Source organism: Prionailurus bengalensis, chromosome D2 (assembly GCF_016509475.1).
Source record: "Prionailurus bengalensis isolate Pbe53 chromosome D2, Fcat_Pben_1.1_paternal_pri, whole genome shotgun sequence".
In the NCBI taxonomy this organism is placed as follows: domain Eukaryota; kingdom Metazoa; phylum Chordata; class Mammalia; order Carnivora; family Felidae; genus Prionailurus; species Prionailurus bengalensis.
Window position 1 is genome coordinate 35,963,684 of NC_057351.1, and position 15,496 is coordinate 35,979,179.

Consider the following 15,496-nt stretch of genomic DNA (forward strand, 5'->3'; position numbering starts at 1 on the left):
CTCTCTCTCTCTCTCTCTCTCTCTCTCTCTCTCACACACACACACACACACACACACACACACACACCCTTGCACATATACACACTGTCCTTGGCTCTTCTCCAGTAGGGTTGGATACTTGGTCATGGCCTCAGCCATATCATATCTGAATACCCAACCCCAAAAGGGAACAATTGAGATGTCTGGAAAATATAGATACTTTGCACAATCAAATGATTCTCCCCCATTCTCCCTTTCGGGGTGGGTAGCGGAAGAGTAATAAGCTGACTTCATTTTACATCACACTTTGTTTCTTCATTTAATGTCTCCCTGTTTGCTTCAGCACACGTGTGAAGAGACGGTATGAATTATAGTACCAACAGGAAGGACAAATAGTATGACATGTTGTACAGCTGGGCTGTGGTGAGGAGATGAGTGAACTGAACCAGAAGGCCAGACTAGATTTCCCACAGCAATTTACTGTTTTACTCAGGGAAGTCTCTGCACCTTGTCTGAATCTTCAGTTTCTTTAGCTGTAAAATGGGTGATAGATAATTCAGAGTATTGTTGAAAGATCGAAATGGCATAATGTATATATGGGAAATCAGTTTATCTCCCAAAGACTTTACAGCTTCTTGATACGTTTTAATGATAGAGGAAGTCTCATTGCTTTAAATGAATAAGCCCAAATTGGAAGAAAACTCAGGTACAGAACACAGCTGGATGACAGTACCTGTGGTCTCCCACAAAAGCTTGTAGGACTCCTCATTTTTCAGTATTTTACATTCCTTTCTGTGTTAGGAAATTGTGAGTCACTTTATCACCTAGAAATGTTAATTTCTTTAGAACAGGTTTGAATCTAGACTCTGCTATTTGCTATGTGACCTTTGACCCCCATTTCCTCAATTATTGTTTGGATATGATATTGCTGACGTGTGTGTGAATCAAAATGAAAATATGTTTGCAAAACGTGGAGTTAGCATTCAGAAATCCTGTATTAGGGTAAGCACTGGTTGAAATCCTCCCAGGTCCTATGGGTGTTGCCCTTTGACATGCGCTTGATCACAGAGGGAGGGTTCTTTCCCATTTTTACCAGGGAAACAGCTTCAGACCTGTGTAACTGGACATGACACCAGAAGACTCCCCTCCTCCTTCATTCTCCAGACTTTCAAGGCAACATGTTGCTTTGATCTTGGGCCTTCTGCAAAAAGTCTCCCTTGGCAAGCATACCTATGACAGCTGGACTCTGCAATAGCAACTTTGTGTACACAACCTGAAAAGAACCTAAATGACAAGTATTCTAGAAAAGACTTGAGGAGGGAAGCCAGGTGTGTGCTAGAAGTCAGTTGAAGAGAATTGAAACTGTGCCCTGTAGCTTCACATTTAAAAAGGGGAGGGGAATGTCACCCTTAGGAGAATCCCTGAAAGTATCTACTGCCCTTGGTCTTAGTAAGTCAGAGACACCAGGTTCCCTCTGCTGGTTGCCTTTGGTTAATTTTCTATGCAACTGGACAAAGAAGGAATGTGACAGGTTCTATCTCAGAGCTCCCAGTCAGGTAAGACAGGGCTGTGTTTGTCCTTGCTGACCCAGGAGACCAAGAAGCCAATTAAAACTCCTTCTCATCTTCTATCCTCCAGAGGTGTGTCAACAGAATGAAGCTCTAGTCCAGACCATCCACAGAATAGGTGCTAGTATGGATCTGGGGGAGACCCCCTGACTTAGCCCAGATGATCATTTAGCAGGTACTTGAAAGGCTTAAAAAGACAGGGGGTATCTTCTGCCACACAAAATACCCTAAATGAAGCAGGCTCCATTCTTTGGATTCATTGGTGCATGATGGCTGAAGCTTCTTGAAGCCTGTAGACCTTTTGCCCAAGAAATTCCCATTACCAAGACATTTTAATGAATCCACATCTCCACAACCTCCTGCTCAGGGGGAAGACAGAGATTTTGTTGAGTGTGAAACTTATGTTAATTCCCTCTTAAAGGAAAAGGCTACATAATTATGAATTCAAAATTAGGCTTGAAGATGAATGTCTATTTTGAATAAAAATATATAAAAGCAAATTAAATTTTTTTCATTTGACAAATGCCACAAACATAAAAATATTCAGAAAAGTAACAATTTTTTATGTGGGACATACCTACGTAAAACATTTTTCCTATTTTTTCTGCAACTTATTTTATAACTTTATTATATAATTATATAAGTTTTACCTTATATGTACTTTAGTGGAGAGAGACAGTGATCTTAACTGATTGCAGTTTAAATAACCTACTTTTGCAATTTTTACAACGTATGACCATGTGATTCTATTATCCTTGCAAGGGACCTGCGTAAGCAAGAACCCTCACGTACAAGCTTTATTAGCTCTGTGGTAACTTTACACATGAAGCCTGTTTCCCTGGACTGTGCATGAGAAGCTTCCTGTCACTGCTCACTTAATGTTGGGAAATGACTGGGATTTCAGTCCAGCTCAGTTGCCCAATATTTCCTCAACTTAAAAACCTTTCCCAGTTTGAGTTCCATTCCTTCACATTCCTACCTTCATACAGTAGATGAAAAATATCCAAGGTTTAAGAAGTTGGTCCCTATAAGAGAAATAGGTTGGTTGGACTTCTTCACCCATAGTGGAAAGGGCTTCCCCTAGGTTCTCTAGGGCCATTGTCTACATAAATAATTTGAAACACCCCAAGTCAGTACATCAGTGCCATTTTGGCCGTCCACTCTCTTACAGTCCCACAAAAGAAAGTGTGCTGACTAGTGGAAGTGAGTGATCAGCTTGTCTGGCTGTCTCCTTGGCACCAGGGCCTGGCCTTGAGGCTTCAGGACAGCCTGATAGGCATGAGTCCTACTGCTCCTTAGAACATCTGATGGATCCCTTGTGAAAGGTAGAAGGTTGGAACTAACCCTGAAGGGCAGAAACCAGGACTGGGACTGAATGACATTTTGGCCCTGGTGATTCCTGAATACCAGACACGGACTTAAAACATTTTGAGAAAGTTACTCCAAAGCATAGGGCCTCATGAGGTGCCTTTGCTAGGGTCTAAGGGCAGCACTGATAGCTTCCCTTTTTCTCCTGTAGCAATGATTGAGAAGTATAGCTTTCCCTGAAAAGCCAGTTTTCCCTGAAATTGTTCATTGTCATTTCAATTAGTTTTATTTAAATGATTTTCTTAAAGAGTTTGGTGATTGAACTGTAATTTAAAAAGTAGTGAGTATGTTTTGTCTTCAGTGATGAAATACTTTAATGTTTTGACTCCTGGCCATTTACCCATGTGTCCTTCTAATCTTACCTCCCTGGCAGAACCTTCTTTCTTGTCTTCTCCACATGCTTCTGTGTCTTTCATCCTCACTCCAGTGGTCCATTGTGGTTATTCCTGGACATTATTTGTTAAAGATCTGAAGGACTGATAACTTGAAAGTCCATTGTCCTGCCTTGTTTAGGAAATAGGGATGATCTTGGCGAATGGAAACCGTGGTGGAGAGCTGCTCTGACCCTCTTGCACTAGGGTTTCCCACTTTTGCTTGTGCTGTCCCTCTCCTTGTCTCTGTCTCACTCTCAGGGTATAGCGTTTGTTTTTGTACATGATGTTCACAGAGCCTGTGTATAAAAAATGCTTGAAAGAACTTAGCTTGGAGAAAATAAGATTTAAGGAAGACATGAGAGCTTCAACTGTCTGGAAGATCATCATGTGGAAGAGGAGAATGCCTTATTCTTTGAGACCCCAAGCCATTAAATTGGGTCAGTGGGAAGGAATTTGAGGAAGGTTCAGTCCCAGGGGAAAGAAAAACTCTTTTTTATGGTTGTTATGTTAGAATGAGCTACCTCTTGGTGACCCCTCGGCAGATATGTTAGGGAATGGATTCTGACATTGTTTGGATTTGGTGTTCAACTGACAAGTTGAAATGAAATATGAGGAAATTGGGGCAACATCTCATAGCTAGAGAACACCCTTGTAAAGTAAAGGCATCCATTCTCTTTGGTTTTAACTTTTCTCTCTTAGGCCAAGTGAACCTCACTCCTGGACACTGAATCCTGAGTCTTTGACTCTTGTATGGCACATTCACCCTTATATATTAGCCCCTGTTTGCTCTGTTGTCACTCCCTGGCAAAGACCCCATTCCATCTGCTGATATTGGCTGGTAAGAGCTCCACCTCTCTTCCGTAAGTTTCTGGTAGTCATGGCCTCTGTTCATGGCTTGTCTAGTCATCACCTTGCCTAGGAGAAGGTTCATCTGCATGTAACTCAAACCAGGAGTCCATGTATATCAATGTGACAACTTGGTTGTCATTAGGTCCTTACCAGTACCTGTGATTGCCTGAATCTATGACTCTTGACTTACTTGGTTTAGAGGTCTCAGTGTTTGCCTTGAGTGGATCCCATTGAGCAAATGGATCATGGCATGATCTCCCCACCATGCCCTTTATTGGCATTTTCTCTATATTCTTTCCTTCTTGAATATTACTATCATAAGAGATTCTCCTCAAATACATTTGACCTGCTTGGCTTGACTAAATGTATCCTAACTGATTCCATTTGTCTTCTAGTTTTGTTCTCCTTTCTCCACAATTCATTGTTTATTGCCACCTGGGAGTCTACTAAGCAATGCTTAGCTCCAGACCAGGTTCTCAGATCATAGGAGGATGGCAGTCCCTGTTTGTATCCATGCCATTCCTATATGTTTTAATGATAAATTACTCCCTAAAGGAGAAAATGGGAATATATTTTTAATGAGGCATTTGGAAACAAGTCTTGCTTTCATTACTAGAAAAAAAAGTTTTATAGATTGGCAAATAGCAAAATACTTTACCACATGGAATATACCCTTCATCATTTTCCAAACAAATATAAAGGAAAGAAAAGTGTGATAAAACACTTGAGTTCATTCATTCACTCTCAAGTGATCTGGACTTAGTCTTACATGCCCAGAGAAAAGTTGGGCTCTGTCCCCAGCAGGAGTGAAAAACTAGGCATGCCAGATACCTCACAGCTAAGTTGATTTCAACCCTCACCCATGTCACCTCTTGGGAGCAGACTGGACTTGTCAGGTGTTGTGCTGTGCCTTCAGTTATAGTCTATGTTCCTTATGAGGGCTTTTGTCTTCCTGGATCCAAATCCTTAACCTTTGTCACATCACTGACTTGGAGAGTCTGCTTGATCACCTTGCAGAAGTGACACCAGCTTTGGAGTACCTCAGCCTGCTGGGTAATGTGGCATGTCCCAATGAGCTGATTAGCTTGGAAAAAGATGAGGAGGACTACAAAAGATACAGGTGAGTATCTAGGAGTTTGAGCCTGGTGGGAAGGGAAAAATGGCATCTTTGGGGGGGGATGATATTATGGGGTGCATAGTAGATATTACTGGACTTCCATTGATAATACTAAACTTTAACCTTTTGGCAACCTGTAGCCATTGTCTCCCTTTGTCAGGGACATAGGAGCCAAAAACAGCAACAACAACAACAACAACAACAACAAAACAAAAACAAAACCCAAAAAACAAACAAACAGAAAAAAAAAAACATGAAAAGCTTCCAGGTGGTCTAGGTCAGGGGTTGACAATTCTTTTTTGTAAACAGCTGGGTAATAAATGTTTTTAGGCTTTGAAGGTCATGTGGTCTAAGGTCTATGTCACAACTATTCAACTCTGCTGTTATAGTGAAGAAATAGCCATAAACAACTTGTAGACGAATAGGCACAGCTATGTTTCAATAAAACTTTACTTACAAAGACCAGGGGCAGGCAAGATTTGACCCATGGGCTATATTTTGCTTACTTGTGCTCTGTTTTGTAAGGTTTTCCTTTGGTCAGCCTCAGAGTAACTTTTTAGAGAGCACTTCCCACTAAAGGTAGGGAGCTTACGTGGGATCCCAGAGGAAGTCTCAGAAGTCCCATAACTTGGTTCCATAAAGCTCTGCCTCACTGTCCACCAGCTGTGTGCTCTGATGGGGTCTAAGTAGAAATGCTTCTTCTTCCTCCTCTCTGCTACTAAACCATCTGCTTTGAAATACCTGATCTAAACCCCCCTTTCTTAGGGAGTCTTCTTGATCATACCTATTTTATTGTCTTTCTTCATTTTGAACTCTGTGTGCTCTCATTCTTGATTGGTTTTGTTTTGTTTTGTTTTGGTTATTGTTGTTAATGTTTTTAGATGATCTTTTCATGTGTAGGCTCTCTCTTCATTATGATTGCTCTCATGAACACCCTACCTGAATCAATGTGGAAAGGGGAGGGGGAGTAAGGAAGCAAATTCAGGGCAGGTAAGGTTACTGAATAATAAATTTAGAAGGATTGGGGAAAGAGGATAATGGTTTGAAAGAAACTTGTTCTCTTGGGACTCTTATAAAAATCTGTGGTGACCCATGAAGGAATGCAGTCAGGGGAGTTGATGCTGTATAAAGGCAAAGCTGTAAGAAATACTGAAGGCTGTTGAACACTGTGTATTTTTGACATATATGCACATGGACGCATAAAGTTACAGCAGGAGTCCAGTATTATTTATCGGGAAGCATTTTGTATGTTTAATCTCATTTTCTAGGTTTCTTGATTAATTTTGTAGGGGTTTTATTAGACTGTTTTTAAGCCATCTTAGAATAAAACTCTAACCCTACTCCGAAAAGAGGTATTAAATCTTTTTCTATCATGAAGATATTCATTTGGATATGATTCTGTAGATTTCAATGTGAATTCTGTTAGGAGAAATATGATTAATACCCAGCAGGTGAAGAGTTATACATTTCTAAATCAACCCTGTAAGTTGCTTAATCACTTAGAACTTAATTTGCCTATTTAAAACTCTTATCAACTCTGAAGCATTTAACAGCCTGATTTCAGATATAAAGGGGTCTCTTAAAACATATTTTATCTTTGTGCAGCAATTTATAAGATATGTCTTGGAAGGTTCAAGTAAGTCCAAGAAAGTTCTTTCAGTCAACATTTTTAGTAAACCAACCATGGTATAGGAGATTTTAATTTGGTTTCTGACTTTTTTCTTGAAATTTCTATGTTTAACTCTTTAAAATAAGCCAATAAATTGTACAAATGTATGTATATGCATGTGCATGCACGTATGTGTGTCTTTGTATGCATGTGCACATGCATTGACACACGTGTTCATTCACTCATTCATGGAGCTGTATGTAAACCAAACTGTAGGCACATTTTTGTTGTCTTTTTTTTCCTAGAATGAGAGAAGTAGAGTGAAAAGCTTCACTTCCCTCATCTTCTATTTAGTCTCAAATAGAAGGCTTATAAGTTTGCAAAAGGAAAAGAAAAGCTAGTACTATTTTTTTATTATAACTGTTCACTATGGTAAAAATACTAAGACCCATATAAATAAGGGCCAGATAAGAAGATCTGATGTGGGGGTCCAGCTTTAAAATGGGGAGGATAGTCTAGATCAGTGACCCTTCACCAAGGCTGTACTTCTGAATCATCCAAAGCATTTTGATTAATTGAGTGCCAAATGCAACAAAATAGTCAATAGGTGCTTCGGATGTTCACTTAACTATTGGACTAAGTAGTGTTTAAAATTCCTGTTGGCTCTAGCATTCTGAGATACTCTGTTCCCAAGCCATTACAGTTCTTCTATTGCTGTCTAATGCCATTTTATATATTCCATCTTGTATATTTCTCTCACTACTTTGTATGTGTCCACATCCAGAGGATGGCTTCTAGTAGGTAAGGGTATATCTTCTTGCCCTTTGAAGACTCTTCAATACCTAAAGTAATGCTGGCCATGGAATAGGGGCCAAATAAATGTTCTCTGGAGGTAGCTTGAAAATTATTCTTTCCTCTGAGAAGCTAAGTGCTTACAGAGAAATGTGTGGCCCCCTGGGCACCTCTGATGCCTACTGCCTATTTGGAATCAGATCCATTTGATGTCAACAATCACAGTTAATAAACAAGGAACTGTCCTTGAGACTCAATCTGAGCACTGGTCATTGGGTTGCTGATCCTTCAAGGAGGGTTTGGTTCTAGAGAAGTGATTCATTGCATGGGCTGGCTGTTGTACCCACTAAGCCTGACCTTACTACCTCAGGTCCGTCAGGGTTGAGGGATGGGGCTGGGAAGGTTGTTTGTTCATGCACACGTGGCAAAGTTGCTGGGAGGAGGAGTTGGATTCTAAAGACACATACAGCTGAAATCACATCTAGTCAAAATTACTCTGGAAAATCCATAAGCCACCCACAACAATGGCAAGATGCTCACGCTCTGAGAGAAATAGGAACTAAGAACACTGGAAGGAACATTAAATGTGTGTCCATCCAGTTACACATTCACTGCACAGCATATGATGATCGAGTGGAATGGTGGGCCTATTCTCCAGCAATCCTAAATTTTGTATTCATTTTATTTTTTATTATTTCTGGTTGACAAGTACTCTCACACTTGGATTTGGAGAGATAAATGTGTATGTGATGGCATTCTGTTCTCTGGTTTGTAAGCAGCCCTGCTTTGTTCATCCTGGAATTTGAGTTTCATTTGCCCCTGAGAAATTTTAGGATTTTACAATAAGACTTTTGAATCCAGAATTCCTGCAGTGTTTTACTTTCTACAAAGCAATGCAGCCACCTTTCCCCCCCACCATTGGTAAAATATTTTCTTGGCCCTTCCTCCACAAAGTATGAGGTCTGCCTTCCTTCTAGCTGTTACCCAGAGCCTAATAGTAGGGCCTCTATGTAAATTTATGTGACATTTTCACTAGAAAATTGCTTAAAAATGAATGATATTTCTACAGTTTACTGTTTTTCACTTTAACTACATTTTCTGACAATATGTCTTCTATTAATCATTTAAGCAATAGTAGGAGCCTTAAAGGGAGTGTATTCAGAAGCAAGAACCCATGGCTCATTTAGTGCTGTCTAAAAAAATTTCTTATTGATTGGCATCCTCTGTGGTTATGTGATGTAATATTTATAATATGTCACCCAGCCATACATCAAAACAAGTACGTCTGTTTCATTTCTACGGGAGGTGTTGATTTCAGAGAGGTCAGCCCACTTTTAGGTCACGTTGTGGCCAACCACCAGAGCAGAAATGGGAAGTGACTAGATTTATGGAGTTATTAGGAATGGCTTCACAGATGCTTCACTTTCTGCTGATTCCTTCTTCCCTTCCCCCAAGTCACCCCTTCTCTTTCCTTCCTTACCCCCTGTGCACACAGTTGGATTTTCTTGGCACACATCCCCACCATAAAATGGGCTCATTAAATCTGTATGTGAGCATGAACATACTACCAAGTTGTTGAGCTGTGCCCTGGTCCTGCTGGGGCAGGAGTGAACCATGCCTTGATTTTTTTCTTTGCCATTCATCATAGTTCATGGCTAAGAAATGTCCATCGCCATGTTATTATAGGAGCTTAAACCCGCCCGTGCTTTGCTGTGTGTACACATTGTGCTGCTATTTTGGGATGAATGTTGAATGAGGGTGAATGTGATAACAAGCAGCCTTCAGCATTTGGGCGGGAAGAGAGCAGTGAGGTGGTTTGCTTTGGGAGGCCACCGTCATGCTAAAAAACCACTCAAGGCCTCCCGTGAACTTCAACACTAGCCAAAAAGTGAGTCAGGTATGGGAAACTTAGGTGCCCAGAGTGGTCTGTTTCTTGTCTTCCTTTGTAATTCTTCTCCTTCTTGTTCCTGCAGGCAAGACAGCGGAATGAAGGTCAACAGTACATAAGAGCTAGACCTGACTTGTCAAATAAGAGATTTGGTCTCATGGCCTCTAAGCTCTACTTCTGTCATTAAACCCTTTGCCATTCATTCTCTCCTGCCACTCCAGTCTCTGCTTGGCCTCTCCTTCCTCCCGCCTCCTCAGTAGGCCCCTCTATATTTCTTACAACTTTAAATTATTTAAAACGTGACACCCTTTCTTTGTTCCCTCCCAGAAAGCAGCCTGAGGCCTGCCCAGTGTCTGTAGCACTCAGCCAAAGGGAAAGAGGGAGGGACCCTCCGCAGTCTGTTGGCTGTCCTGGGCTGCCACCATTTCCCAGCTGAGGAGGAGCTGTAAAACTTGTGGCTTACATAACCCAGCTAGCATTCTCCAGCTAATCTACAATCTGGGCTTTGAAGATCACAAGAAAGCAAAGGTCACGACCCAGAGATCAAAGTGACAGAAGCCCACAGAGTAATTGCTGGTTACCCTCTGTAGAGGGCCTCGCTCTGTCCTGTGGGTGTATTGTTTGCACGGAGACTTCAAACATGCTGCCGGTGAGCTGTGAGGAAAATCAGCTGGCCTTTGCCAGTTGTCAGGCCTTCATTAATGCTGTAGGTGAGCTCACCTCGGCTCATTAGAGTGAGATCATTGTCATCTCTCTGAGATCTGGAGTTATTCCACTCACAGTGTTTATTCATTACTCTGGTCTTTATTGACTTTTTCTCACTGCCCTCCTTTACCTGGAGGTGTGAGGGGGTGGTTATATAAGGAAATTGGAGTAATAAGAAAGGAGGCTATGGATGTGTTTATTGTAAATTAACTTTGCAGCATATAGAAATCAAGCAGGCTAAAAGCGTGAGAGAGGCTTAGGCATCATCTAACCCATTCTCTTCATTGTATAGATGGAGAAACCAAAGCTCCGGAAAGTGGCGGAGACTGAACCAAGATCACATAGCAAAATGAGCCCAGGGTCTTCGTTCTGTCCTCTGTCCTTTTAGTCTCCAAGCTCTTTGTTATGAGGACCCCTCCTCTTGTTAATTTTCTCCCCCTTACATCTCTTTAATAAGCTTTAGGTTTTTTAATTAGCTACATTTAAGCCATTGCTAACTTTTTAAAATTAGACACATTTAGCTGTTGATGAGTGCTTTTGATTAGCATGAGGTAACCAGTGTTACCAAACGGGGTTGATGTAATCTGGTCAAAAGCAGAGAAGCTTGATGTTTTGTTGGCCTGCTCACTCTTCTGTTAAGCTTTGTGGAAGACCGAGAACGATTCCTGGGTCACCCATTGCTGACTTCAGGGGCCCCTGGTAGGGCATCAGTCGCTTGCACTGTGTCTCCCCCACCCCACCCCCATGCATCGGAGTGCCTGCAAGAAATAAGGGGAAGAATGGCCATTGCATATTGCCATAAATGGAAAGAAGTAGGGAAAAACTCCAGGTGACCTTGTATTCTGATTTCCTTAGGATTTGGAAACTTGGTATTTCTTTAGTAGAATCTCTTCAGGGAAAGAAACAATCCCGGGAGCAGACAATGGAGATCCGTCTTGGTGTTTCTGTGATTGTGCTGTTACTGGAACAGCTAGCTTCCCCTGGGGTAGCAGTTTGAGCAGGAGGACAGAGCACCCTTCTCTCCCTTTGAAGTCTAGATGAAAAATGCCAGAGCTTTGGGATTTGGGCAGAGAAAATTGATTTGGGAGCAAAAAACAAACACACACCAAAGCCTTTCTGCTCTTCCTTTTCTCCCCCTGCCAGTTTCAGGTGTCTCCTTTGAGGAGTCCTTTAAGAAAATGGAGCATTTAATATGAAAAGAGAGAGAGCCTGAAAAGCTTTCTGTGTGGGTCTCACTTTTAGAGAATCTGCCTTTAGACGGAGACAGATGGGTCTTTACACACCTTCCCAGGATCCCTGATCTCTTCTCGATAACCTCACCTTCCATATCACGGTCAAGAGTGCCCCTGACTTCCAGTCCCCTGCCCCATGGCTTTCGCCTAGCCACCTTGGGAAGGTCAGGAAAATTGGAGTTGTCCTCTGGAGCTAGGGATGTGAAACTCAGAACTTAGACCGATCTCTTTTCATTAAGCAGTGCCCTGGCTTAACAAGCAGTTTTATAAATCTGAAGCTGTCTCCGGGTGTCGCAGGATTTATAGACGGGGGTTTCTGCCATAAAGTGGTTTATGATGGCTGCCTTCTGTGTTATTAGTAGCTGTCTCTTCCTTCAACCATTGCTGTTTGATAATAGCTTTAAAACACCCAGAATTACTTACCTGCAAGCCCCATTCCCGATAGCCCCTGTTGACAGTCTGAATAAGTTTACTGCCCTTTTGTTGTACTTTACCTTCAAAACAAACTGATTGAACCATCAATAGCTCGTGGAAGCTGACAGAGGCATGTCATCTGGACTAGCCCTTGTGATTGCAGGTTATCTGGGGGAGTTAACCTTCCTGCATTGTTAACTGAAATGTTTTATGTACTATGCAACTTTAGGATACGGCTGTGATAACCCCAGTAACTAAGTAATACATCACGGTAAAGAGATTTTGGTGCAACAAATAACCCTGGATTAAATTTACAAGGGTTGAATTGATATTGTAAAAGCCTTCATTCTGTGGCTTCGGGAATCCTCTGTTGTATTTTTATGGCAAACTTGTATTATACTCGGGATTGAAGCTGCAGCTTTTGACACCCTGACATGACCTAGAACAAAGGGAAATAGATCTCCCAAGACTGGGATGGGACAGGCAGGCAGAAAGCCCACTGACTTATCACTTGGCAGTAATGTTTGGAGTCAGTTCCAAACCACCAAAGGGCAGGAAGACCTCTGGTAGACGTGGCCGCCTCTGGGCACTGTGTACCATAGACATTGGGGGCAGGGTAGATCATTAGCAAAATTGGGAGGGAGATTATTCACCACATTACCAACCTCATAATCCTGGAACTGTTATTCTTCATGGTGTTTTTTTCACTTGGACAGTGGTACACAGCAGGACCAGCAGCATCAGCTCCCCCACCCCCTCCAGGAACTTATTAGAAATATACATTCTGGGCCCTACTCCAGACGTAGGGAATTAGAAATTTTGGGGGTGGGATCCTGTGATCTGTGTTTCAACAAGCCGTCCAGGGGATGCTGATACCCTTTTAAGTCTGAGAATGGCTGTTCTGGAATAGAAGCTCTTTGAGAGCAGGGACCTTGTCTGTTTTGTGCATCACTTTTATTCATGCAGTATGTGGTGAGTGCTAGCAGCTCAATAATTATTTGTTGTGTGAGTGAATGTATGAAGACATCTCTAAGGCAGGAACTTCAGACCCTGGGCTGAGTCTCAGGCCGAATTACTTGGGGTGAGACTTGCTCGTGTCCCTCAAACCTCTCCAGGCATCAACCACCTAGAAACCCCAGGCTGGCGGTCAGGATGGGAGTCAAATCACCCCTAGTTTCAGAGATGACTGGCAGCCTATTTCATGGGCTGTTTCTTCGATTGTATAAGAAGAGTGCTCTGAAAACAGCAGCTCTTTGTCATCTAAAATTTTTAACTAGCTTAAAAGCCAGCACCTCGCTCACTCTCTCTCTCCTTTGATTTCAGGGCTGTGATCCAAAGTGGGGCAAAATGACAACGTGCTGTCTGTTGTCATCATGGTTCCTGCCAGCCCTGTGAAGACATCTTTCATTCCATCATTAAACATTGGCTGATTTTCTAATACTGATGTTTTCTTCACCTGAATATTCATCTTTTCCCACCCTACACTTAGTGGGTGTCTTTACTCCTCTGAGCGTCACTCCTGACATATTGTTTCCGTCTGTACATGTCTTTATTTGAAAGAATCTGTTGTCATCAAGCTTTGCTGCTACAAGCAGAAGATGGAAGTTTTCTCTGACACTGACTGAGGCCAGTCGGAGTTCTACTAGAGGATAGAAGGGTCATTGGGACTTTGTGGAAACTTTCTGATTTTGGATAAGGTTAGGGGGCCTTTGGAGAGGGAAGGGTGAGGCTCAGGGAGAAGTTGGAAAAAAGATAGTAGATTGAGACCAGGGAAGAAGCAGGAAGTATATAGTCAAATATCCTGGACCTCAGATGTTTGGGGTGGACATTTCTGGGGAAGAAAAGTATACCTCAAAAGAACTCAGAGTATTTTCGCTTTAAGGAGTATTTGGGCTGGAAGCCTCAAAGCTATTTTCTCTAGCCTTTCAGTAACCAGCCAAGTCTTATACCTGGGCAAGTATATGGAGGCCACTTGGTGATGTGAGAGTGTCTTATGAATGTGGGACCTGAGGGGTGGGGGGCAAGCTTTATACCCCAGGTAACATTTGCCCTGAGAAAAAGCTCAATGTGTAGGGTTGCTTTAGGATTTGGTTCTTTGAAGATCCCTTGAGATTTCTTGTTGCTCCTCTTCTTCCTCAAGACATTTGTTTTCAGTCATTCAGTAAGTAATGGTAGGTCCCTTTCTCTGTGCTCCCAGAACTACTTTGCACATAACCCTGATCTTGGCACTTAGCTATGTTGATTTCTCTTTTCTCTATGTGAGTCTTTATTCCCCATTACACTGAAAGCCCCTGTAAGGGCAGGAATCATGTTATAATTACCTCTGAATACCTAGGGTCTGGCACATGGCAGATGCTCAAGAAATATTTGTACAAATGAAATAAATTGGTATTTTATTGAGTGCATTCTAATGCTACTTTTTAAGATAAGAGGATTAGCAAAAAAAAAAGTCCCTCCTTTAACAAGACATCACATAAACACCAATAAAATGATTAAAATGATTACAAAACAACAAAATGTTAGATGGTATGGTGCTAACAGTGTATCCTGGGAGTGCTGAGAAGAGAGAAAACAGTACAGGCTAGAGATGCCCCAAAAAAGTTTGTATGGGTCAGGATTTGAAAGATGAGTGAATACTGAGGAGGCTGGGTATGGGAAGGAAATGAGAGATTCCTATGGAGGTAATGTATTGCTCTTGAAATTGGGTACTTACCTCTTCTTCTTATGCAGGACAATGTCTAAACAATAGCTTGTTTGTTTGTTTGTTTGTTTGTTTGAGAGAGAGAGAGAGAGAGAGAGAGAGAGAGAGAGTTAAGCCAGAGCAGGGAAGGGCAGAGGGAGAGGGAAAAAGAAAATCCATGCTGGGCATGGAGCCTGACTTGGGGCTCAATCTCATGACCATGAGATCGTGACCTTAGCTGAAATCAATTAGTCAAATGCTTAACCAACTAAGCCACTCAGGGACCACAACAATAGCTCCTTTGAGTGATCAGGTACAGGGGCTCGATGGAAAGCATGTGGGTTGGTAACTTTCCTTGAGGAAGGAGAGGTATGAGCAGGTGTCTATATTTTTTATATATTTATTTATATGTTTATATGCGTATCCCATGGCCACATGGATCTTCTCCTCAATTCCAAATATACCTGCTTGAGGACAGTTCATCACACAAATAGTCATTAGCTTATCCTTGGAGGCCATGATGGACACCACAGACTCTTTCCTTGGGAATTTGTATTAGTATTTGTTGGGCTATTAAATAAATATCCCCTATAAACAAGTTCTTCTTGTTTCACCTTGATAATCTTCATAGTGCTAGTGTGGAAGTAACTCAGGGATGGTGAAAAAATCCTCAAGACCCCTGTTTGATTCTTTAGGAAGCATTTCTCAGCTATGTGTACTTCTTACTTCTATCCCAAAGTCAACCATGTTATTACAACCTGCATTCTAGTTTATTGTCCTGGATGGCCAGTCAGTGTCTCTTGCTTCCATTTCAAATTGAAGATTTGTTTTTATCTCAGAGATAAGAGTTACACAGATGGCCCACAGGAATGGCAGTGACATAAATGGTACAATTAGGTTGTAAGGTTAGTTTCACTGAGA

General features: G+C 41.8%; 1 protein-coding gene across 1 annotated transcript in view; it reads left to right on the top strand.

Annotated features, from left to right (window-relative positions):
* The window catches only part of LRMDA (leucine rich melanocyte differentiation associated), a 1,032,219-nt gene that overhangs the window by 586,062 nt on the left and 430,661 nt on the right, over positions 1-15,496 (top strand). Inside the window, exon 4 of the mRNA XM_043596635.1 lies at positions 5,119-5,258. Within this exon, the coding sequence (XP_043452570.1) occupies positions 5,119-5,258 (140 nt within the window). The remainder of the gene's footprint in view (positions 1-5,118; positions 5,259-15,496) is intronic.